General features: G+C 57.9%; 1 protein-coding gene across 1 annotated transcript; it reads left to right on the top strand.

Annotated features, from left to right (window-relative positions):
* Positions 1 to 323: 323 nt before the first annotated feature.
* Positions 324 to 23,462, top strand: NPDC1 (neural proliferation, differentiation and control 1). The gene is made up of 9 exons (XM_033077750.1): positions 324 to 445; positions 12,862 to 13,005; positions 18,929 to 19,036; positions 19,162 to 19,335; positions 19,452 to 19,518; positions 20,469 to 20,553; positions 20,704 to 20,783; positions 20,884 to 20,980; positions 21,831 to 23,462. The coding sequence occupies exons 1-9, from the start codon at positions 352 to 354 to the stop codon at positions 21,906 to 21,908; spliced, it is 927 nt and encodes a 308-aa protein (XP_032933641.1). The 5' UTR covers positions 324 to 351; the 3' UTR covers positions 21,909 to 23,462.
* The last annotated feature ends 711 nt before the right edge of the window (positions 23,463 to 24,173 follow it).

Raw genomic sequence — 24,173 nt, 5'->3', positions numbered from 1 at the left:
TTCCACTCGCACTCACATTCTTTCATTGGGAAGAATTTCTTCCCAATATCCCATGTAACCCTGCCCTCTGACAGCGGGAAGCCATTCCCCCTTGTTCTGTCACTCCAGGCCCCTGTCCAAAGTCCCTCTCCAGCTCTGTGGAGCCCACTTACGCACTGGAACGGGCTCTGAGGTGCAGCGCCCGCAGCATCCCCGGCCCGGTCATGCCGGAGCGCTCCCGCCGCGGGGCTGCCGAGGGGGCGGGGCCAGGGGGCGGGGCCAGAGCCTACAGCAGGGAGCCCCGCCCACCTCCCGGCCCCGCCCCTCCGCCCGCAGCCGCCGCGGCCCCGCGCCCGCCCGTGCCCGTGGACGATGGTGGCGGCCCGGGGCGCTGCCGCCCGCCGCGGAGCGCTGCTACTCCTGCTCGCCGCCCTCGGATCCTTCCGTCTGCGCCTCGCCCGTGCCGGTAAGTACCTCTTCGTTCCCCCCACTCCCGTGTCCGTGTCCTCTCCCTTCCCCCGCGGATGCTCGTGTCCCCTCCCATGACGAACCCTGCTGCATTTGCCCTCCTCTTCTCCACGATTATCCTCATCCCCACGAGGGATCAGTATCTGTGGGTGTTCGTGTTCTTGGGTGGAAGCAAGGTAAGATATGCCCCCGCCACGAAGTCCCACGAGGGTTTTTCACCCCGGGGACGGGAGGCGCCTCCCCGTCACTCCGCTGCCCGCTGCTGCAGGCAGGGCCTGGCAGCGCCGCAGGGCTGGTCCCCAGCAGCTGTTTGGCGGGGCTGGAGGCACCCACAGATGTGGATCCTGGAGTGGGGAAGGAGCACATAGTCATGGGAGCGGCCCTCGTGAAGCACCTTTATTGGTAGCAAAAAAATTAAAACAACATCAAAAACCACCGAAACAAAGAAAAAAATAAAGGTACCGCAGTGACCGAGCCATCCCGGAGAGCCACCGGGGGCTGCGCTGGAGGGAGCCCTGGATACCCACCTGCCTCACTGCGCCGGGAGAGGCCGCAGCATCGCCCCCCACACCAGTGACGATGACATTTCTGCTCTCCGCTGGGACAGAAGGAATGGATGGCCTTCACGCCCTCCCGTGCAGCACCGCCCTAAGCTGCCCTGGTGGCTGCTGAAGAGCTGTTTCAGGGTGTTCAGGTTTGATTGGTTTGAGTTTCGGGGTCTAGGTTAGGGCATTTCCCCACCTGGGACGTCTGGCACTGGACATGCTCCATGTCCCCTTGCTCTGGTGGCCACTGCTGGAGTGCGTGGGGCTGTGATGGGCACAAACAATGGCCCAAAAACCTCAGTCAGCCCCAAGCCCCGTTGCTGCCCGCGGGGAGGGCTGTGGCTGCCCGCCCCAAGGAGGTACCGTGTCCCGGCCTTGGTACGGCCTGTCTCGGGCAGGTGCTTTCCGCTTCGCTGGCGCAGGAGTCGGGGAGGGCCTCCTGGCTCCCAGCATTGTTTGCGGATCCGATATTGTTTCCGTGCTCTGGCTCCCGGCACGGCAGACGCCGGGCAGGCGGACGCCGAGCAGGCTGCCTGGTGTTAGCTGGAGCCCCGGTGGCCTCACCGTATTCCCACCTGCTCTGAAGGACGGCAGGAAGCTGCAATAATTTTTAAATTTCTCATTGGATCAAAACGTCTGTGTCTCCATGTCAGAAGGTTGGAAGCAGAGGTGGGGATGATCTGCACTCCCCCTCTTCCCCCGAGCCAAGGCTGGGGTGGCCCAGCCAGAGGTACTGCTGACACAGACTGAGATGGGAGGAAGGAGATCTGGGCAGCTCAGATGAGCCACCAGTGATCCAGCATAATCTCCGCTCCTCCTGAATTTAAGGGGTTAGTATGGGATCATCTGGCCTGGCAGTGCTGGTTGAGGGGCTGCTGGGGTGGCTGTGCCTGGGTGTTGTCAGGGAGTGGGGTAATAGTTTCCCCTTCCCCTCCCTTGCCAGCCCTAGGAAGATGCTGGAGATGAGGGGAGCATGAGGGACCTGGCACTGCATCAACAGCGTGTTCCAGTGCTAGGATATTGTGGACTCTTGGCACACATGGGGCTGGATTTTTCAGCTCAACCTCTTTCCTCTGAGAGAAGCTGGGAACGGTGTCTTTGCGCTGTTCCCAACAGCAGCATCCCATTGCCAGGAGTTTGAGGTTGTGTGGCATGTGGCAGTGGGGAGCTACAGGTAGGTTTCTCCTGGGGATGGCTGAAGAAATATCCCTGGGATGCTGGGAAGGGAAAGGAGTCTCTGTCCCAACCCCACCACCTTCCTCTGGTGAGGAACAGGAAACATTGGCTGTTTCGTGTCACTTTATAATTGCCTTTCCTGGGCTTGGCTTTCTCTGGGAATGGCTGCAAAGTGGAGGTGGCAGGCCAGGAGCAGTTCCTGCTCTGCGGTATGGTGCTGAAACTGGCTTCTGGCAAGAGGAGAGCCAGGGAGAAGGTCCTGCACCACCATACCTATGTCCTCCTGCCTCTGCAGCTCCATCAAAGCTGCTTCAGATGGGGGTTGGCATCTCCTTTTCCTCCTCCTCCTCCTCACTTTCCTTGGCTGGCACTGCGACCCACAGCCCCTGCAGCAGATGCCATCTCTCAGAATGCAGCTGGACATGGTTCAGTAACCATCCTCATCTTGCTTTCAGCTTGATATGAGCTGGAGGAAGGGCAGCAGTGCTTCAGAGGTGCTGTAGGGGGGTTTAGGTTTGCTTGCTGCTCCTCAGCTGGGCTTTTTTCTGCTGTGTGTCTCTATGCATCACACCAGGCTTTGGGCAGAGGCCCTGCCGTGCTTCGTTTTTTGGCTTCATTTCCTGGAACATGAGTGATAGCTGTATTTCTCCCTGTTTCTTGAGTAACTAGGTTGCCAAATTTCATCTATTATTATCATTGTTATTATTGTAAACAAAAAAAAATGTTTTCCAAATGGGTTGACAGGCTAGAACCCCATTTTTTTAATAATCCTGAGCCCTGCTGCCACAGCCATCACTTCACATCCCAGACATCTGGGTACCCCCTGGGAGTCGTGGTGGTGGGCAGTGGTCCCACTCAGCCACCCCATCCCTTCAGGCCTCCCAGGGCTGCATGGTGGGGTGTCCTCTGCCACACTGGTGCAAACCAAGTGTTTCTCCATGCAGCAGCTGGAGTGCTGCTCCCAAGTTTAATTTTCCATGTGTTTTTATTCTTGGAGATAATGTCACCGCCTTGTTATCTGGTGTTACATGTGCTCAGCTGGCTCCCACTGTGGGAAAGTCGCTCTTGTGGGGGTGAGATGTGGAGGAGCTGGGATGTGGGGCACAGGCATCCCATGGGGCTCCAAGGAGCTGGTACCCATGCCAGGGACATGGGCAGGGCTCCGTCTGCAGGCCTGAGGAGAGGGAATGGGTGGAAAGATGTCTGATAATTCCAATTGCAGAATCAGCATCAAGAAAGAGTTTATGGAAGAGATGAGGTGAAAGTCCCTCATCACTTGCTGTAGCTTTGTTGGGACTCACAAATACATGTGCACCCCAGCAATACCCTGGGGGTGCTGGTGCATAGAGATCTGGAGCTCAGGGTGGGGAGATTGGGATTCTGGAGCCAGGATTCTGCTTCTTGCACTGTGCAGGGTCAGGTCCTTTGGATCTGTGATTTCCTGGCAGCTCTGGAGACCACTCCCCAACCCCAGGGATCCCTCAGTCCCCAGGGAGCCCGGGTCATCCTGCAGCACAGGGGACGGTGCATTGATGTTTGCCTGAAATGTCTCTTCTGGGCCATAGGGGTATTAAGGGAGGTAATCGGCTTAGCTCTGTCGGGTGCTTCCGGGGGAACACAGCATCGGCGGGAGGGGGGACTGTGTGGTCAGGGCACTGAGGACAGGGAGGCTGCTGGTGGATGCTGGAGACTAGAGTGGTGATGGGGGGTATCAGGGGTGACAGTGTGGCAGGGGCAGGGGAAACAGAAGGGGTCACAGGATGGACAGCGTGCTGGGGACAGGAGAGGTGTGACTATGCTGTGGACCGGAAGGGTGATAGCAGAGTGGGGATTCCAGGAATGAGAGAGTTAATGGGGGCTGCTGCAGACAAGAGTGTCAATGTGATGATGGGCATGTTGTGGACAGGATGGGTGGTTTGGTGCCCAGGGACAAGATGGGATGGCCTCTCCCCATGTGCAAGGTGCTGGGTCCCTGAGCACAGGGTACAGAAGCTGCCATCAGTCCCATTCCTGCATTAAATCCATAAACACTATGGCCTGGTGCTTGGTCCGCAGCAAAAGCTCTGGATCTGGTCCATGAGGGGAGTAGTGCCTCTCCTGGGCTGGCTAGCCCCAAAACCCCAGGGCCTGGCCCCAGTGCCACTGCCAGTGCTGAGGTATCTCCCTCCTGTGCCTGGGGATAACCCAGCATTGCTGCTGCTCCAAATGGCAGCTGCAGGCCTGTAATTAGCCACTTCATGAGCTAACAAGAATTGCAACAGGAAGAATCTGGCTATTAAGTGCCTGGAGTGAGCTTTGAATTGGAGGAAGGAAATGCTGCCAGAACCAGTCCTCATCCCTGCTTTATCCTGCCCTGGAGCACCACGGGCTACAACTGCCCATGTTAACCAATGCACACTTTGGCAAATAGTGGGATACTTCCTGCACAGCTAGAGGATGGCAAAGCCTATGAGAGGTATTTGCTATTTGGGTGGGATCCCATTGCACTAGGTGGGTGACATGAGAGGTGACATGTCAGCTGAGTGCTGGCAGGGACCCTGACTCATCATGATACAGGGGTTGCATGGTCTCCTGGCCCTGTTGTGTTCCTGTAGAGAGGAGACTGTGATGGAGGTGGAGGCAGGAGGTGTGGAAGGTACAGGTCTCCAGTGCACTTATAGCACCCATGGCTGCTGCTTGGGCTCTGCTGGGGGTCAGCAGGAGATTGCTCCTGGGAAATCCGCATCCCTCTTGTGGGCAAGGAGCTGCTCTGCTTCGGGGAGTTCATCATCTTGCACCTGTCAGAGAGAGAGAGGGCCCTAAATCAGGAGAGAGGATGACCCATCCTGCAACCATCATTCCTGGCTAGGAAGGAGAAGGTTTCACTGAGCTGGCTCTTCCTATGCAGAATGTACCCCAAAATCTCTGGGTCCAGCTCTTTTGGCACATCCACAGCCCTTTCTCAAGAGCTCTGGGATGCTGCATGCACCAGCACCCCTAGGATGCAGCTGGACCCCCAGTTTCGGTGTTGATGGGGCCTCTCAGTTTCTGGGCTCTACCCCATGGGACACAATGGCCCTTCAGGTCTTTTTCACTGGTGATGCCTGAATCAGCACGGGCGTGGTTGTGGGTGCAGCCCCAGCAGGTGCAGCCCCTGCATTTCTGCCTGCCTCTGCTCTTGCATGTCCACCAGCATGGAGGGTGTGCACCCAGAGTCCCCCTGCCAGCCCTTGTTTCAAAGGCTGTTCTTCTAAAAGCTGTTCCAACAGCCTTAAAGGTTGGCCCCTATTGCTCTAGCACCTGTGAGTGAGGATCTATGTCCCCAGGCACCTGTTTCAGGGTGATGGGCTGGTGCCAGGCAATAACTAGACAAAGGGAGCTGGACAGACAGACAGACAGAATCCCCATCTTGAACAATGCCACCTCTGAACTGATGGAGTCATCAGCAAAATTATACTAGTGCCTCTCCCAATGGCTGCAGGATATCTCTGGTGGTGGTGTGGGATGGCACTGGCTTTTCTGAAGAGCATCTTGGCCCTGGTGGGCACAGCGGTGCTGCTGCTCCAGACGGGTATTTCCAGCCCAGTAGTGAGAGTGCATGGGAGCCTGTGGCTGCTTTCAGATGACTGAGATGTGGTGGCCCCTGGCCTGGCAGCTCCTTGGGTTCTGAGCTGTGGAGTGGGCTGCCCTCTCCCACCTCCCTGCCATCACACAGAGAGAGCTCACCCAGGGCTGTGGCTCTGCTGCGGCTCACTGGTCAAGTGTGTACCCATGGGGTGCTCTTCTGCTGATGAGTCAGTGCCCAGGAATGCCCAGAGGCGAGAGCTGGACCCCACTCCTTCCCTCCAGACTGCTCAGTGCTTCACGTGGGTCTGTGGTTCCAAGACTGCTCATCGCCTGTGATACAAACACAGCAAAGGTCCAGCACAGTGCTGTGCTGCTCATTGGAGTGTTCCAGAGCACCTCAGGGGTGTGAGGAGGGGCCCCTTGATGGTGCTTGCTCTGCACCATAGCTCTGCCCAGCAGCTGCTTCACTTGTGATGTGGTTCAAAACCTGCCCAATAAGAAGGGAATTACAGAACACAACCCCAGCCCCAGCAGGCTCACGGCATGTGCAAAGTTCGTTGGTATTTACTTGAGCAAAACCTGATAAACAAGACTGAAAGTGGGTGGTTCAGGCTGCAAAGAGCAGCCAGATGCATTAGGATGAGGTGGCATTGGTGGCAGCCTGAGGTCCCCAGTGTGGGTGGGTGTACGTGCAGTGAAGCAAAGCCAGCAGCAGGTTTGGGCGGACAGGCCTGGGGAAAAGGCATGTGCCACTTGGTTTGCCTTTTGCTTTCTTTATTATTTCTTCTCTTTCTGAATATCTGAAGCCACTTATGGCTGGAGACCCCCTGGCACAGCAAGGGCACAGTGGGGAGCAGTGGTGCACATCCTGGACGTGACAGCCTCTGCAGGGCTGGAGCTGGGGCTGTCAGCATCTAGGGTTGTTGAGGCTGGGATACCAGGGGGATCTCGCTGGCTTGATGCCCTCCTCACTGGCCACAGGCAAGGAGACTCATGTCCTCTTCTACCTCCTGGCTCTGCCCAGTCTCTGCTGTGGTTTGCTCAAGCTGTTTCCAGCCATCCTGTTGCTATCTCCTGTTCCTACAGCCCTGCCAATCCAGCTGTTTCATTTGCACGTCAGGAATGCTGCCGAGGCAAGGAACCAGGATTTTTCTGGCCCAGTTAAGGGCTTTGAGTAGTGGTGGCACAAAATTCCACTCCATCAGCCTGGTGGAGATTGCCTGGTTCTGCCCCAGCCTGGAATCACAGGAGCAACTTGGAATTTTGGGATGCTTGTAGATGGGGTCTCGTCTAGAGCAGGGACAGGCTCTGGGGGAGCACTGGTGCTTGGGAGGCAATGTGTTGGGGATGCTGAGGGCTTGGAATCTCCCCACCTCTTCAGGAACCTGGCTCAGCTCCTCCTGGCGCTCCTTTTCCTCCTTGGCATTGAACATGGAACAGGACAAGGCTCTGGAAGCCTATCATGATGACCTCAGGGCTGAGCGTGAGTGCCCACCACACTGTCTGTGCTGCCTGTAGCCCAGGGCTCTGTGCTGCTGGCCCCAAAGCAGCAGCAGTAGCAGCAGTAGCAGCAGCAGGGTGAGGATGGGGATAGGGATGGGAGGTGAGAATGGGGGGAGTACTGATGAGACCTTTTTCCATCTTTCCTGGGTGGGGCTGTGTCTTGTGGAACTGTCTCATAAACGGGACTGTCCCCTCGGTGGGAGCAGGGTGCAGTGAGGTGTTTGCTGTGCAGCCATAGGGAATGCTCCAGGGGTTCCCTACAGGTGTTCCTTATCCCCAGCCTGTGACGCAAGGCTGCTGGTACTGTTTCTTGGTTGTGACAGAAACTGCGCTGGAGATCATTCTGTCGGCTGGGCCAGACCTCAGCACCCACCAGCCAAAGCTGTGAGCCAGGACACAAGCCCTGGTGGCCTCAGGGATGGGAGCTGGTGGCATGTTGCATCTGCCTGACCAAATCTGCTGAAGCACAAAGCACTTCCAGCTGCTCCCTGACTGGTGGACTAGCACACACTGGTGCAGCTGCAGGACGTGGGGCCAGACTGATGGCCATGTCTGTGCCACATGCTCTGTCCCCAGCAGTGACATGATGTGACCAAGCGTCCTCCCATTCCTGGTTTGTGGGGTCAGAGCTGCAGAGAGCCCTGCTCCGCTGTCTCTGTGTGGGAGGGGGCTTGGCTGCTGCATTTTCAGGGCAGGAGCAGAGCAGTGACGTGAGTGGCTGCTGGTAGTGGCAGAGCTTGCACAGGGACTGCCTGAGCAGTGGTGCCAGCTGTGTCCAGGAGTGGGCATTGCTCTGGTGTTCAGCCCCAGTCTCCATTCACCTGCTTCCTAGTGTAAGAGACAGCAGGGCAGGGGGATGCAGCTGGGTCAGGAAGCCCACCAGATTGCAGCCTCCAGCGGGGTGTCCATCCTGCAGTCACTATATGTGTCACTTGTGGCTGGTTGTGTGTCACCTCTGCTTGGTGTGTGTCACCCGTGGCTGGTGTGTACAGCATCCAACCTGGCGTTGTTACTGCAGCTGCTGGCGGTCACTGCCCCTGACTCGCTTCAGGAGCCACATCCCTGGACATGAGGTGGGGTGTTGGGGTGCCTCAGCAACCCCTGCTCCTGCTTGCTGCTGGACAGCAGCACTGCCCCTGCCCAGAGAGGCTGTGGACAGGAGGAAGTGAGACCTCGGGGGCTGGGATCTGGTGAGGGCACCATGCCTGCCTGCCTGCCTGCCTGATGCCTGCCCAGGGCCTGCTCCAGAGTGCTCCTTCAGAGCCAGGACCACTTTGCAGAGCTGGGAGGGAGCCATGGCCAGTGCCAGCTGGCAGTAGAAGTATTGGAAGGGCAGGCTGCAGGCAGGGCCCACCGCAGTTCCCACATTATCTGACTGGAGGAGAAGGATGAGGAAGAGGAGGAGAAGGAGTGACCTTGGAGTGGAGCTGGCAGAGACTGCACCACTGCAGGCCCTGTGGGGGCTGCTGCCACTGCTGGGGCTCTGTCATGGCCTTGCTGTGGTCTTCCCTCAGCCTCAGCCAGCATACAGGGGCCCAACATGGCAGTGAGACCTGCACCCTCTTCCCCAGACACCCCAGTATCCCCCCATGCTCAGTGCCCATGTCCCACCAGGGGCTGTGTCCTGCTAGCATAGAGGGGCCAGACCTGGTGGTCCTGGGCAGGCTGCTCTGTGCCCACATGGCTCTGCCACCAATGTCCAGTGGGCTCTGCCAGCTCACACCATTGGCACGGGCTGGCAGCTGCGAGGGAGGCTGGGTGTTGGCGTTGCTGGAACCTTAAACATTCACACCAGTGCTCAGCGCTAATTAATTATCCTCTTATGTACACCTTTATCTCTCTATCTGCAGCAGTGACGCAGCAGGGACAGTCCCTGCCTCCCTGTCCACACAGATATCCTCCTCATATTTATTTTTATTTCTTTTTCACCTGTATGTTTTGGCATGAGTGTGGAACAGCTACTCCACCCAGTCTGTGGCTGTGAGTGGCTCTATGCCCTGCCTGGGCACCCCCTGTCACAAGCATTCTTGAGTACCACGCTGGGTGCCCCGCACAGCTCTCCCCAGTGCACGTCCTTGGGGATGGAGCTTTGAGCTCAGCTTTCCCTGTGAATAACATGTCCAGAGGCCTTGCTGCAAACATGACCATGTTTCCTCCTGGACACGTGTCCCCAGTTCATACCCACCTGCTGTCTGTCTGTGCCAGCTGCTGTGTCCCATGTCCCTACTGGCCTTGTGCTGGGGTCCTGCCTGCAGGGTGCCAATCAGCTCCTCCAGCACTGGCAGCTCAGCCCAGGCCTGAGCTCGGATTAAGGGGTTACCCCAGTTGTGCTGTTGTGGGCTCCCTGCCCACCTGCACAGGACTTGAGCACCATGGCAGGGCAGTGACAGCAGTTGGAGCATCCCCCCTCCAAACACCCCTAGCACGTCTGGCAGCAGCATCCTGGCTGTGCCATGTCTAGTGTGGGCTGCACGTTCCATATCATTCATTGCTTGTTCTTCTGGTCTGTACTGTCCTGCTGGCAGGCCATGCAGGGTTAGGGCTCTTGCAGGACCCCAGCCAAACCTCAGCTTGGGTCCGTCTGTCCATCCCACTTGTGGCCAGGCTGTGCTGGGCTGCACTGGTGCTACGCAGAGGGTGTGGTTGTGGTGGGGGGGATCCCAAAATTCCCAGATTCAACAGCAGCCCTGCATGTGCAGAGGCAAGACTGGGAGCTGCAGCAGGCGTGCTGGCACTGGTAACAAGTGGATGGCATGGTGGTGACATAGCCGCAGCTGAGTGGAATTTGGACCCACGTGGTGTGTCAGCCCCAGTACTCCACCTTGGGGTGAGTGTTCAGAAGCGGGGTGACCTGTGGCCAAAGTGCTGGGGAAGCCACCCCGTGCCTGCTTGAGCACTGGACAGGTGGCACCAGCCCCCAGGAATGTGTGAGTGTGCAAGGCTGGGGCAGCATTGGGGCAGTGTAGTTTGACAGCCCCACAGGGTGGCAGCAGTCAGGGTTGGAGGTGCCCATGTGGCGCCTGGGTGGTGGCACATAGAGTGCTCAGTCCCCATCACCCAGCCCACTTCCATCAGCACAGGACTCTCACTGCTGGGCTTTGAGGTGGGCTCAGAGAGCAGCAAAGCCCCTGTGGGCCCACTCAGTCCACAGGGTGCCCATGCAGTGATGCCAGCTCACCAGTCACTGGCTGGTGACACATGGGTTGCTCTGAATTGCAGCCAGTGACAGCTGGGCAAGCACAGCTCATTCCTCAAACAGAGATAACAGCCTTCACTGGGATCCAACCTGGGCTTTATTTACCCAGTTGCTGGACTCTGGCTTGGGGCTCCGCCCCCATCACTCCTCGCAAGGTGGCTCTGAGGGTCTTATCAATGTCTGGCACTGTGGGGTGACCCACAATGGGGTGACTTCCTCCACCAGTGATCAGCTTTTGGCAGCACCTGTTTTGGGATGAAGTGTTTCCGTGAGCCTGTGGCACAGATGGGGGCCCCTACAGGTGTGTTCCCCAGTGCCCTTCGGGGTTGTGATATGTCCCCAGCCTGAGGCTGCACAGTGCCACAACCTCCTCCTGCCTCCTCCGATTTTTAAACAGAGCGGCCTTGAAAGTAACCCTGGAGAAGTGAAGCTAGGAGCCAAGTCCAATTTCTGTGCTTAGACATCTGATTATTTGCCCATTAAGCACTAATTGCCTCTTCCAGACATGTGGCCAAGCCCCACACCAGCCCCGGGGAGCAAATGGTCCAGCAAAAAATCCAGCTCCCATGGGCACAGTGGGCACGTTTCCCCCGCCCCAAGTGCACCCCCTCCAGGCTTCTGTGCCTGGCGTGTGGGTCAGCCAGCATTAAAATTGCAGTTGCTGCACCCTTGCCACTGCCAGTCGAGGTGGGGAAGGTGGTGACTTCATCATGAGGTGTAGTGGTGAGTTGCCTGCGGCGTAGTAGCAGCCGCACCCTCCAGGGAGCAGTTTGATGGTGAAATATTGCCATGCAAAGGCAGGGTGTTGCATAGCCTGCTTTGGGGTGACATCTTTCCTGAGCCCTTGGTCGGAGAGCAGAACCGTCATGATTCGTGTCCTGGCGGTTCCATCCTGTTTAGGACTCTCTGCTGTGTACAGGGTGCTGACCCCCTCGGCTCTGGTGTGCTGCAGGGCTGGGGATACTCAGGACAGCCCCCATAGTTGCGATGCCCCTCGCTGTGGGGTGCAGCGGGGCTGTCCCCGGAGCTGCCGTGCCCAAGGCACAGGCGCAGAGGGACGGGCAGGTGCCGGGGCATTGCCGGTGCCAGTGTGGGCGGCGAGGGCTGGCAGGGATGCTCGGGGTGCGTGGGCCGGAGCTGGGAGCCGGCTCTTGCTGTGACTCATTTGCCAGCCTGGCCCTGCTCCCCAGTGCAGCCCCGCAGTCCTGCTCCCTGCCCGCTGCTGCCTGCGGGAACGCTGAGGCCGTGGCCATGCACGCCACGGCGAGGTGAGGGGCAGAGTAGGGCAGCTGTGTGCCACACCCTCATCCAGCTGTGCCACCCCATCCAGCTGCGGCCCCGTCCAGCTCTTCCTCCCACGCAGTTGTGCCCAGCCTGAGTGGTGGGTGCACGGAGAGGCACCTGGCTCCACACTGCCACCAGCTTGTGGCAGAAAGACACTTGTGTTGCAGCAGGAACAGCAGTGTCACCATCAAAACCAGAGCCCCAGTGTGTCCCCAACAGCCCTCTGCCACAGGTCATACCTGAATGCTGGCCCTTCCTGTCACAGCTTCTGTCTCCAGCTCTGCACATGGTTTGCCACCATCACCTGGTCCAGGACTCAGCTTTCTGTAGTACGCAGGGACCTTGTGTCCCCCAGGGAGGTCCACCTCCTGGAGTGAAGACCCATGATGATACTGTCATGGCACAGTGGGTTGGTGAGGCTGGAGCCTGGGGGACTCATGCCTGTACCCAGGGAGTGGAGACTCCCTGGGGCTGACATGAGCATGAGATGCCCCATGAAACTGTGAGCGAGGTTTGGGGTGCAGTTCAGTGCCAGGGAGAGCTTGCTCCCACTGCTTCCTCCAGAGAATGCCAAAGGGATGGGAGCCTAAATGCTGGTACCAGCACTGTCACAGCCCACTGAGGCTTTGGGGTAGTTGGTTTGGGACTTATGGTTTGACAGTTGCCACACAAGCATTGGTCTGTGCTGGTTGGATTTCATCTCCCATGCAGGGCAGGCAGGGTCAGGAGATCCTGGTCACTGCCAGCTCCACAGGGCTCAGAATGTGCTGCAGCACTCACACAGGGTGTCCCATGGGATGGTGGCACCCTGGGGCTGGGGACCATTGCGGGGTATGGGTACTGAATGCTCATCACTGCATACATACTGCCTTGTGCAGGTCATGGAGTCAGAGACTGCCTCAAATTGGAAGGGGCCCATGAAGATCATCAAGTCCCACTCCTTGGTCATTAAGATCTTGGCTAATTCCGGCTGGTAATGGCTTTGTGGAGGCAGAGCAGGCCGAGGGGCAGCTGTGGTGAAGCCTGTTGATAGGCGGGAGCTGCAGCAGGAGCAGCCATGGGCAGCCCGGGGCAGCTGGGTCCCACTCCAAGAGGCCATGAACAGACCTGGGAGCGTGTTTGACCCCTCTCCTCCTCCTGAGCTGTTTTGTCCTGTCCCCACAGCAGCGTCGTGTCCTCGGAGCCTGGACTGTGCCCTACAACGCCGAGAGTTCTGCCCACCAGGTTCGGGTGCCTGTGGGCCCTGCCTACCCCCCTTCCAGGAGGACGACCGCGGGCGCTGTGTCCAGAAGCAGCTCTCACCCAATGGTAGGTGCACCCACCCTGCACCCCTCTGCCTGCACACCTACCTGCACACCTACCCTGCAGTTCTGGGAGGTTCTGTGCCTCAGGACAGCCCCCCACCCCAGCAGTACCCCGTCCTCTTCCTTCTCTCCATGGCAACTGTATCTCTGTGGGGATGGCTGCTCTTCTCCCTCTCACCCCAGCTGGGGGTGTGGTTTTGGGCTGGCAACCCCATCCAGCTCTATGTTCATCTTCCTTTGATGACTGCGTGTATCCCTATCAGCACTGTGGCGAGCCCAGGACCTCCAAGGACAGGAGTAGGACAGGCAGCTTCTGGGGATCTCCGGGGTCTGCTTGGCTTTGCAGGAGCAGAGGAGCCACTTTCAGCACATAGAGCGGTGACATGCTGGTTCTGTTGGTGACTGAAACGGGTGCTCATGGCCTTACCCATCCCAGGGCGGAACTGGTGCCAGTGTTTGGGGTTTCAGTGCCTGATTCCCTTTGGTTTGACTGTGGTTCAGGACTGCTGTTTCCTCCTTGGGTGATGCCCAGCATCCGTGCTGGGAGGGCTGGAGTCGGCTGTGATGGGCAGGAGCATTCCCTGGCTGCACACCAGGGCACTGAGAGCTGCACTGGGTGTCATTCCTGGCTCCATCCCTGAGGAGTCTGAAGGACTGTGGCAGCCCGGGTGCAGTATCCCATCGTGACCCATCCCACTGCTGCTGGAATATTTGAAGGGTGCTCCCAATGCAGCTTTGACACCTGTGCCCTGGTTCAGCTGCAAAGACAGTGCTGTGGGCCAGGCACAGGCATTTTTTTAGTGTGACAGTCAGCTCTTCATGCAGCTTGGAAAGCTGTGGCAGAGCTATTTCTGTGCCCCCTCTCTGTTTATCTCGCAAGTGAGTTAAGACCATAATTACGACTCCACACAATTATTTATTGTTATAAAGTGGAGTGGCCTCTGTGGAAGAGACCAGGACTGGCCATGCCCTCAGGCTGCTCCTGGTGGGTTCTGCTGGGCACCACCTGGATGCAAGGTACTCTGGAGTGCCTCTGAGTCACCTCCTGGTGCAGAACATATTGGCGTCTCCCCCACCCCGTCCTTCTCCATCTGCTCTTCACTCCCACTGCCCCTGAAAGTCTCCTGCTAAGGGGTTCCCAATTCCTGGGGAGCTTCTAAAAACATGCAGGGTGGCTTGTTCTATGCCAGACAGGATGGACAAGCACTGATCATTGAACCAGAGAGGCAGCTCCCCCTGCATCTGAACTCCATGCAGACATGGAGTTTTGGGGGATTGCTTTGTGTTGTTGAGCATGTTCAGGGTTTTGCCAGGGTGCATTTGGGTTCACCCATGGCTCAGCCCAGGTGGGTACATGGAGGTTGTCAGAGCCCAGCATGCCTTCAGTGCCTTTCCTTGGAGGAGAATTACAGTAATTTCACGAATACAAGCTGCACCATTTTGACTAAAATTTTGCTCCTGCACCAGAAATGCGGCTAACACTCAGGAGCGGCTAATATGTGAATAATTTTCTGACATTTACAACCTCAGAAGTGTCAGCCAGGGTGCCGAGCCGAGCACCTGCCAGTAAAAGCCGGCATTTCGCGATTGTTACAAATTGTTACTCTGTTGTGCCGCAGGTGGAGCCTGGCTCCCTGCTGGCAGCACGGGGGGCGGGGAGAGAGGCGGGAGAGCTCTCTCCTTTCCTCCTCTGCCGCAGCCCAGGGGAGCGACGGGGGGGCCCCGTGCCGCCATCCCCGCGGCTTGGGGAGGAGGCGGGGGCCCCGTGTCGCCATTGCCACGGCTCGGGGAGGAGGCGGGGGCCCCGTGCCGCCATCCCCGCGGCCCGTGGGGTAAGCGGGGGGCTCCTGTCCTCGCCTGCCGCGGCAGGAGCAGGCAGGCTCCGTCCCCGCCCACCGCCGCGGGAGCAGGGTGGGCTCCGTCCCTGCCTGCCACCATGGGGCAGTGCCGGGCCAGGGCGAGCGAGCCCAGAGGCAGCGGCCGGCCCCGAGCAGCCCCGCCAAGCGGCAGCGCTGGGCTGGGCCACCTGGCCCCATCGGCAGCCCCGAGCGGGCCAAGCCTGCACAGCCTTAGCCAAACCAGTAAACCTCACCCTGCTGCCTTTCTGTTACTATTTGGCAATTTGTTGCATGCAGGTCCTCACTGCGAACGACAGAGCGGCTTATACTCGGGTGCGGCTTATTTGTGGACAAAGAACGAAATGTTTGCCAACACCCAGAGATGCGGCTTATAGTCCGTGCGGCTTGTATTCGTGAAATTACTGTACCTTGTCAATCAAAGGGGAGAGCGCCAAATCAAGGCCCTTTGGCTGAAATGAGAGGGATGGCTGGGGGGATAAGAGGGAATGGCACAAGGATAGGGTCTAGACTTGGCATTTGACAGCAGTCAGTGCCCCTGCCATGGGCTCTTTATCCACTGGCACTGAATGACTTCAGCAGTTGTTTATAGTTTATTTTTTAGTGTGAAATCTTGAGCGCAAATTCCCCTCTCACAAGGGCTGCACATGCACTAGTGTCTCCATAGCAACCCAGCTCCTTTCTGAAGGATGTGGCCACAGTTGCATCCTCACCCAGGGAGATGCAGGACCATCCTGTAAGGACCCACCAGGGGAGGATGGTGACACCAAGGTCTCTCCCAGTCCCATCCTGTTGTCCCAAGCAATGCCACTAGCTTGTGGCAGCAAAAGTGTGGGGACTGTGGTAAATAAAAAAGGGGGATCCGCTCCCAAATCCTCTGTTATAGCATCCTGATGATGCTCAGTGCCTCTTAGCAGAGAGGCACCATTTATTTTTCTGTGGGGGCTTTCTCATCCTGCCTGTACTTTCATCTGGTAGCAGCATCAGAGAAGTCTGTGAGGATGAAGAGGGGCTTGATAGCTGCATTTAGGGGAAGATACAAGGCAAACAGGGGGCTGCTGTAGCCCAAGGATGCCTACACCTTTGAAGGGGATACCCATTCAGCCCTTGTGCTACGTAGGCAGCGCCTTTAAAGGGTTACATGTCCTTGAGCCAGTTGTGGCTGCTGGTGATTCCAGTTCTGGGATCCTGCCACTGTGCCATCCCCACAGTTCCTGGCAGGAGCCAGGCATCGTCTCCTGAGAGCAGCTGTTTGGGGTGAAAAGCACCCTTTGGGGTCACAGGAGGGCGATGCATGTGAGTGGTGTGTCCCTGCCATTATGTGTAGGGGTCTCAGCATACCTGGCACAGCATCAGTGCAGAGGTGAGATGGAATCTGGGTGCAGTGCATCCCACAGCTGACTGTCTGCACCTGGCTGCTGCTGTCTTGCACAGGGCTCTGAGCCCCCCAAAATCCAACATGCACCATGGTGCTGCATGTGTCTGTGCTGTGATGGGTTTGAGTGATGTGCTTTTGAGACAGTGGGTCTCATCACTGCTTCTGCTTGACTGGCATGGAGCCCCACTGAGCTGCAGGAAGCACTTTGAGAAAAGGAACCTCAGCTCACAGATATGGGGGTTCCCCGTTCCCTGCTTGCTGTGCTGCCAGCACCACAGAGGACATCAGCCATCCTGGGGCAGGACTGTAGAAGTTAGTGGATTTGTAGGAATTTTGTGCCCTCCTGTGGATACTGTCAGTCAGAGGTTTCCTCAGCCCAGGGCAGAAGCCACATGTGTCTCTCCTTGGTCCCTGTTTCCACAAACTGTGTGTGTCCCAGAGTTGAGCCCTGAGGAAGTGGAAGCCCTGAGGAGAGACCAGGGGCAGAGCAGAGGGGCTGGGGGGCTGTGTGTCAGCGTGGCCATGCCACCCTGCTGCAGCAATGGCAACTACCATGAGGGGGCACCCACACCCTGCACAAGCCCTGCCTGCACCCCTGAGTGCCCCTATACATGTCCTGTGTGGGCCTGTGTGCCCTGGCCCTGGCATGTCCTGTATGCCCTGCCTGGACCCTGTTCCTCCCCAGCATCTCTGCTCCTGGGGCAGTCAGGCAGGAACTGGGGCTCATGCCAGCCCCCTGTTCCCTGGAGCAGCTCAGGGCCAGCATTTCACACACCCACAGTGCCTGGCAGCACCCAGCCTTCAGTGCCCTCAAGAGCCCAGCCACCGGAAGAGAATTTGGTGATAGAGCTGGCTAGTGCAGATGAGTGGCACAGGCATTGCAGCAATGCTAGGACCCCAAACTCTGTCTCCATTTCCCATATGCCACTTCACACACTCCCACGGGGTGGGAGACTCAGGGATCTGGCAGCTGGTCTGGCTGCTTTTCAACTTTTTTTTTCTTTTTCCAGCCACATTACATCCAGCACCAACACAGCCTGATGGTGGCACACATGGAATGGACAGGGTTGTCCCCTATGGGAACAGACCTTTCCCAGAGTGCAGAGGGTACCTAGAGCCAGAATGTCCCCATCCCAGCACTAGGATGTCCTGTGGCACAGGGCTATCCCTAACCTGGGCACCAGGATGTCCCCCTCAGGCACAGGGCTGTCACACTCTGTCCCATGCCAACTCCCTTGCCCCTTGGGAGACCTTGGCTCCCTGGCACTCTCACCTGTTGGGCATGGCACTAGCACAGCCCCAGTCTGGCACCACTTGGCCATGGTGCTACTCTGGGATGCAAATAACAGGGCACAAAGAGCCAAGGAAACCCAGGACTCCAGACAAGGGTGGGGACAGTTTGAGGACCCAAGGGCATGGAGGATGTGAGGACAGTGACTCTTGGTGCTTTTGTTTAAAACAAGAGTGTTCCCCTTTTGAATTGTTTTTTGGCTCATGTGGCCCTGAGTCATGGGGCAGCAAGATGACCTTTGTGCACGGCTCCTGAGGGAATCAGGGTTTATATCCAAACACTGGATGTGAGGACAGATTCCAGAGATGTAACTTTGTTATAACCTTGAATTATCTGGGAATTAAGCTGCCAGTACCACTTTGCCTTTGTATGTCTGGATTTAGCCCCCAGAGCTTCCCTGAGGGGACAGGCTGAATATGGGCAAAGGAAACAGGGATAGGATGGGGATTGAGATGGGGACAGGGATGTCTACTGCCTTTGAAGTTGAGTTTAATCCTGTTAAAAGCAGTGGTGAGTGTCAGAGCTGGACTCTGCTTGATGAGCCTGAGAAGGGCAACTCCACTCTTGCTGCAATGCTGTCACCTCATGGGTGGGCGCCTCCAGGCCAGAGTGGAGTCCTGCCTGTGCCTGATGCTGCAGGAGCCCTCTGAGGGATAAATGTCCCTGGTGAGCACTGTGCTGGGGCATGGGCTTGGACAGCCACCTGTGACATGCCGCTGGGGCCAGCCACTGGGGGTACACCCCTTGCTGCATAGGGCACCTCTGCCCCTTCCCAAAGGAGTTGCCTCCCACCAGGCACTGGGCAGAAACCAATCCCTCTACTGGAGCAAGGGCTTCCATGGTCTGCTTGAACAGCCAAGCTGAGCCCTGCTCTGGGATGGGTCCAGCCACTCTGGGCCATAAAGGACAATTTGAGATGAAAACCAGTGTTCAGGTGTTCCCTGACTGCAACTCACTATGCTGAAGCTACCCCTGAGGCAGCAGGGCTGCTGGGGAGTATCTGTCCTCCTCATTGGGACTGCTCCCATCCCTCCTTACTTGGGACTGCTGTGTGACCCTAGGGGCAGGGACACAGGGCAGGTCCTGCACACCAGTTCCTGGCACCAGGCCCTCTCACAGAGTCTACAGGACCTGCTGCCTCTCTCACAAGGGCAGATGATGTTGCTCCTGATCCTCCTGCATTTGTGGGGTGAGAGTTCCACTGAAAGCAGGACAGCAAGGATATACAGGGGTCCTGGGACCCAGCTTTTGGAGAACTGTGTCTGAGGAGCCTCAAACTGAACACCACCTGTGTTGTCTGGAGCTGGGACAGGAGCCCCTTCTTGGGGGTAGTTGTCTGGTCCCTGAGGATGGGCTCATGGCTGCAGCCCATAGTGGCCATCTCACACCCATTCTCCCACAGGACGGACCTCCGTTCCCAGCTTGGAGGCAGAAATTGATTTTCTTGCGGATGTGCTGGCCAAGCAGGAGGCTCCTCGCCACCACCCGCCACAGGATGGCAGATCCAGGAGTAAGTCCTCACTCCCTGCTCCCAGCAGTACCAGGGACCCCATGGCGGCCAGACCCTGCTCCACAGGGAGGTTTGCCCCTCTGGAGCTGGCCAGGCACTGTTCAGCACTCTATGTTCTTCTACAGCCACCCTAGTGCCCAATGGCAGCAGACAACATGTAGCCAGTGGGCTGAGAGGAGAGCATCTGCAGCAGGATCCCACCGACACTGTGGCAGCTGCCACCCTCCCCACCACTGCCACAGTCCAGAAGTACCCGGTGGAGGCATCCCCCATCCCTGCAAATGACGACATAGTGCTCGGTGAGACCCTGGGACTCAGAGGGAGGGGTTTCACACCCTCACCAGGGAAGCATGGGCTGGTGTCACCATGCTGCCAGCTTACCTGCTGTCCCTTGCTGTCCTCCCCACCTCTACAGGGCTGATCGTGGTGTGCACAGTGGCCGGGATCTCAGCACTGATCGTGGCGGCCATCTGCTGGTGCAGGTGAGCTGGGGCTGCTGACAGTCCCTCCGTGTCCCTGTGCCCAGGGCAATGTATTCCCATGCTTCCCAGGCATGAGGGGTTGGAAGAGAGGTAATAGCTACCCTTGCCAGTCTCCCCAAGTTGTGGCATCAGCTCGCTGGGGCAGGAGGACAGCAGTGAGATACTTCTGTGCCAGATGCAGGCTCCTGGGAGCAGGTGCCTGGTGTGGGCATCACTGTGGCGCTGGCTCCTGTCACTGCCAGCACGCTTGTGCCTTGTGCCCAGGCCCCGTGGGATGAAGGTGACTGTGCCTGTCATGGTGGCATCACAGGGAACACGGCTGACCCTCCAAGCGTCACTGGCTCCTGAGTGGAGTCGTCTGATCTGATGGCTCCCCATATGCTCTGGGATGGACTAGAGAAGTCACACTGGGCACTGATGAGGCACCTCAAATCCTGGGTTCAGTTTTTGGCCCCTCATGGCAGGGAAGACATTGAGGGACAGGAGCATGTCCAGAGAAGGGAATGGAGCTAGGGAAGAAGCACAAGTCTTATGAAGAGCAGCTGAGGCTGAGGGAGCTGGGAAAGGGGCTCAGCCTGGAGAAAAGGAGGCGCAGGGGGGACCTTCACACTCTCTACAACTCCCTGACAGGAGGGGGCAGCCAGGAGAGGGTCAGGCTCTGCTCTGAGGGAGCAAGGGACAGGATGAGAGGAAATGGCCTCAAGCTGTCTCAGGGGAGATTTAGGTTGGATATTAGGGAAGATTCATGTAAAGTATGGTCAGGAATTGGAAAGGGCTGCCCAGGGAGGTAGTGGAGTCACCATCCGTGAAAGTGTTCAGAAAACATGCGGATTTAGTACCTGGGGACATGGTTTAGTTGTGGACTTCGGCAGTGCTGGGTTAATGGACTTGATCTTAGAAAGCTTTTCCAGCCTTAGTGCTTCCCTGATTCCACTTCCCCTTCCCGGCAGGCTGCAGAAGGAGATCAGGCTGGCACAGAAAGCAGACTACTCAGCCCAGCGAGTAGCCAGCCCCCTGCCCTATGACAAGATCTCGGTAAGGCACCCATGTCCCTCCCTGTGGGATGCTTGGCACTCAGGCCCCAGTGCTCTGTTGGAGGGATTCCCACATGGTGGAGGCCCCCCAGCAGCCAGGCTGGAGCCCTCCAAAGCCCAATCTCCATAACTGTTTCTGCTCTCTCCACAGCCCGGGGACAAGACGCTGGCTCAGAGTGCCCAAATGTACCACTATCAGCACCAAAAGCAGCAGATGCTCTCCCTGGAAAAGTAAGCATCCTGGGGGCAGACAGCATGTCTGTGTCCTGCCATTCATCTCCCTAATCATCCCACTGGGCTACACCTCCTCTCTACACCTTCTTCCCCCCAGGCATAAAGAGGAGCCCAAGCTGCCAGACTCAGCATCATCTGATGAGGAGAATGAGGATGGAGACTTCACCGTGTATGAGTGCCCTGGGCTGGCTCCGGTATGTGGGTGCAGGAGGGCCAGGAGTCTCTGTGCATATGGGGGTGTCCAACATGTGCCTGGGATGTGCACTTCTCTGTGAGGAGACTTCTCCACATGTTCTTCATCAAACCTTGAGGTGGTCCAACCCCTCTGCTCCCGTCATGTCCCTGGCCAGCTCCCACTGAAGTTCTCCAGTGGGCAGGAGTGTATGTCCTGGCACGAGGCTTTTCCCTGGGAGCAGAGAACTAGAGCAGCCCTTGGCACACCTGACCTACCATCCCTGTGGCGACAGGGGCATGGGCACTACTCCTGGGCACCGGGGCTGGGGAGGCTCGTCCTTGTGCTGTCCCAATGCCTGGAGAGCAGACCTGTGGCCCTTCACAAGCGGAGAGGATGTTCCTAGCTAGCACGGGACTTCGGGGAAGGGCAGCTCTTAACAGCCCTTGGTACAAAGAGCACAAAGGGACAAGAGGAGCCTTTTACATGGTAATGGCTGCAGAGTGGCCATCAGGACCCAGATCGAGGGTCATCAGTGGGTCTTTACAGGCCCATTAAAGGGCATTTGATGGCAGGCAGGCAGTCTGGGCAGGGCACCCCATTCCTGCCAGCCGTGCTGGGACTGCTGTTCTGGGGTCCCATTCCACCCAAGTCCTTGGGTTTTACCGAACCCCATCCCCGCCTGCCAGGAAGGCACACCTTTACAGTCCTGGTGTTTGTCATCCATCGCAGCCCACTAGGTTGCCCTCCTCCCCTTCTCCCTGGTCCCTGCCGGGCTGCTCCCTGTCCCTTGGGTTGGGACAGCTGAATCCCAACTGTTTTCTGACCTCCTGCCTTTTCCTTCCCTCATCCCTCTCCCTCCACCACGGCAGACCGGAGAAATGGAAGTGAGAAACCCGCTGTTTGACGACTCCTCCTTACATCCCTCCGACCCCAAGTCGCACCAGTAACCACTCCGTCTCCTGCGCCCGAGCTTGCTACAGACTGTGCCTGCCGGCCGTGCCTGGCAGGGTGACCGTGCTGGAGGGGCACCCACAGCTGGGCCGAGGGATGTTGACCCCGCGCTGCCAGACTGTTCGACGCCTGGCCAATAAACACCCACTAACAGCTATGGGGGGGGATCGCCCCTGTTTCCAGCGTCCTTGTCCTCTTTGCTGCTGTGATCGCGTCTCTGCGTTTCCCTTTGCTCACAGCTGTCGCAGGCACAGGGGGGCAGCTGCTTTGGCACAGAAATTCAGGGCACGGAGGGGGACTGTGGCACTGCCCCTTTGGAGTTGGCTTTGAGGAGGGGGCTCCTGCCACAGCTGCAGCTAGGCTGATACATAGCAGCTGGAAAGGAGCCAGAGAGAGGGTCATAAAGCAATAGAGGGCCAGGAGGGCTCAGCATGCTCATGCCTGGCATCAGGACTGCCAGCCTGGCCAGAGCCCCTCTGCCAGGGATGGAGTCTTTCCCTAGAGCAGGTGGCATCACTAGGGGCTTCAGTGCCCATTCTGCCTCCTCCACCCCAGCCTGGGCAGCTCCTTACAGCAGGATATTGCTCTGGGAGACAATGGCAGGAGCAGCTTGAGCAGGCATGGGCATCACTCTCCAGGATGCTCATTCAGATGCTGCCCTGTGCTCTGACCCATTTAGGGGTGCTGGGCTTCAGGTCCCCTGGGGCATGGACAGTCCCAGTGCCACTGTGGCCTGGGAGCACACATCAGTTTGTGCTGGCAGAGGATGGGCTCTCTCTTACCAGAGGCCTCAGTGGGGTAAAAGCTCAGAAAAAGTGTTCAAGGTTTTGGTTTTAAGCTTATGTGGCTGTGCGGGGGAAGGAACAGGACTGGAGGGAGCTGGGGTGGCTGAGAGGGGTAGCCAAGGCATGGGGGCTTTGCTGTGCTGCTTCAAACCCCACAGAGTCCATGCCCTGGCAACATCCCTGTGGAGCCTGGCGTTGTTTGTTCTCTGGGCATCCGTCTGTGGCAGGCGACAGTCTCCACTGCTCCATCCCAGACACCTCTCAGGCCTCAGACACTCCCTGCACCCCTTTGTTTCCTGTGTCCAGCCTCACCAGCCCTCACCAACGTGTTCTTGCTTGGAGCCCAGTGATGCTCCTCAAATCCTCCCGGGTGCATAGGTCATGAATCCCTCCAGTGGAAGGTCCAGAACAGGGTTTGGGGCTTGGGTTACTTTGCACAGGTGTGGCTTCATGTCCAGACCTTGTTATGGACTGTCACTGCCACAAATAATGTGTTGTGTTCACTGGAGCCATTGCACGCTCAGGCAGACATGGGCAGGGCAGACAGCAGTGGTAGGGATGTGCTGGTGAGTGGTGGTGGTGTGGGACTGTCCCTGTCCCTGTCAGGGTGGCTGATGGAGGCCATTGTGGCACAGATTCTGTCCCCATGTCCTGCGCTCCCCCTCCCCTGGGCTGCTGCCACTCTCCCCACACCTCTCGTCGTTGTTGTATGAATTGTAGCTCTTTTAAAAGGAGATTTTATTAAACAACCATGTTTGAGACCCATGCGAGTGTGTGGTGTGGGGCCCGCGGCTCGGGGGGCTCCTCTCGACAGTGGGGTGGGACAAAGGGACAAGGAGGGAGGATGCTGTGGGTTCCCAAACCTTCCCTAGGGAACAGGGAGCAACCATCCTGCTTCTGCAGCTGGGGGAGCGTCCAAACCCTTCCCAAGGATTTTTTCAGGCACGTAAAAAACCGGGGGTAATTTTCTTGTCTCTCAGTATTTGCCAGGAGAGGTTTCTCTGGCGAGAGGTCGGGTGGGAGCCCCCGCACCCAGCCCTGCAGCACCCAGCACCCGCCCCCCCTCCGCCCCTCGCCCCCAGGGCCCTTCGCACCTTAGGGATGACAGATAAGGGCTATCGAGTCCCCGCATTGTGTGCAGCCGAGCTCCTTTGATCACGCCAGCCCCCCCATCAGGCTGATACCATCTCTCCTGGTTTCGGCAGCCGGAGGTGGGTGCTGACTCACCGCCAAAGCACCCACCCGGGATGCTTCTCTCATTGGGGTCTCAAGCTGCACCCCTGGGCGATGCACACCCCGAATAACTCGAGATGCCCCCAGTCCTGGGGAAACCCAGCCTCGAACCCACTCCTCTCTGCCGAGGACCCCAAATTTGTCCTCCTTTTGCTCCCACAACCCAGCAATCTCTCTTGGAGCACATCCAGACATTTTGGGAAGCTCTAGCTCATAGTAAAACTTGACTGTTCTGCCTGGGAA

Source organism: Catharus ustulatus, chromosome 21, assembly GCF_009819885.2.
Source record: "Catharus ustulatus isolate bCatUst1 chromosome 21, bCatUst1.pri.v2, whole genome shotgun sequence".
NCBI lineage: Eukaryota > Metazoa > Chordata > Aves > Passeriformes > Turdidae > Catharus > Catharus ustulatus.
The sequence above is the reverse complement of the archived record's forward strand: the minus strand, read 5'-3'. Positions and strand labels throughout refer to the sequence as shown.

What these genes read in the sequence shown, in the direction of transcription:
- NPDC1 (XM_033077750.1), top strand. Translation starts at nt 352, where the DNA reads ATGGTGGCGGCCCGGGGCGCTGCCGCCCGCCGCGGAGCGCTGCTACTC. An exon ending in ACAGGATGGCAGATCCAGGA is followed by an intron (nt 19,037 to 19,161) that starts GTAAGTCCTCAC and finishes GTTCTTCTACAG; the next exon opens with CCACCCTAGTGCCCAATGGC. An exon ending in CAGATGCTCTCCCTGGAAAA is followed by an intron (nt 20,784 to 20,883) that starts GTAAGCATCCTG and finishes TCTTCCCCCCAG; the next exon opens with GCATAAAGAGGAGCCCAAGC.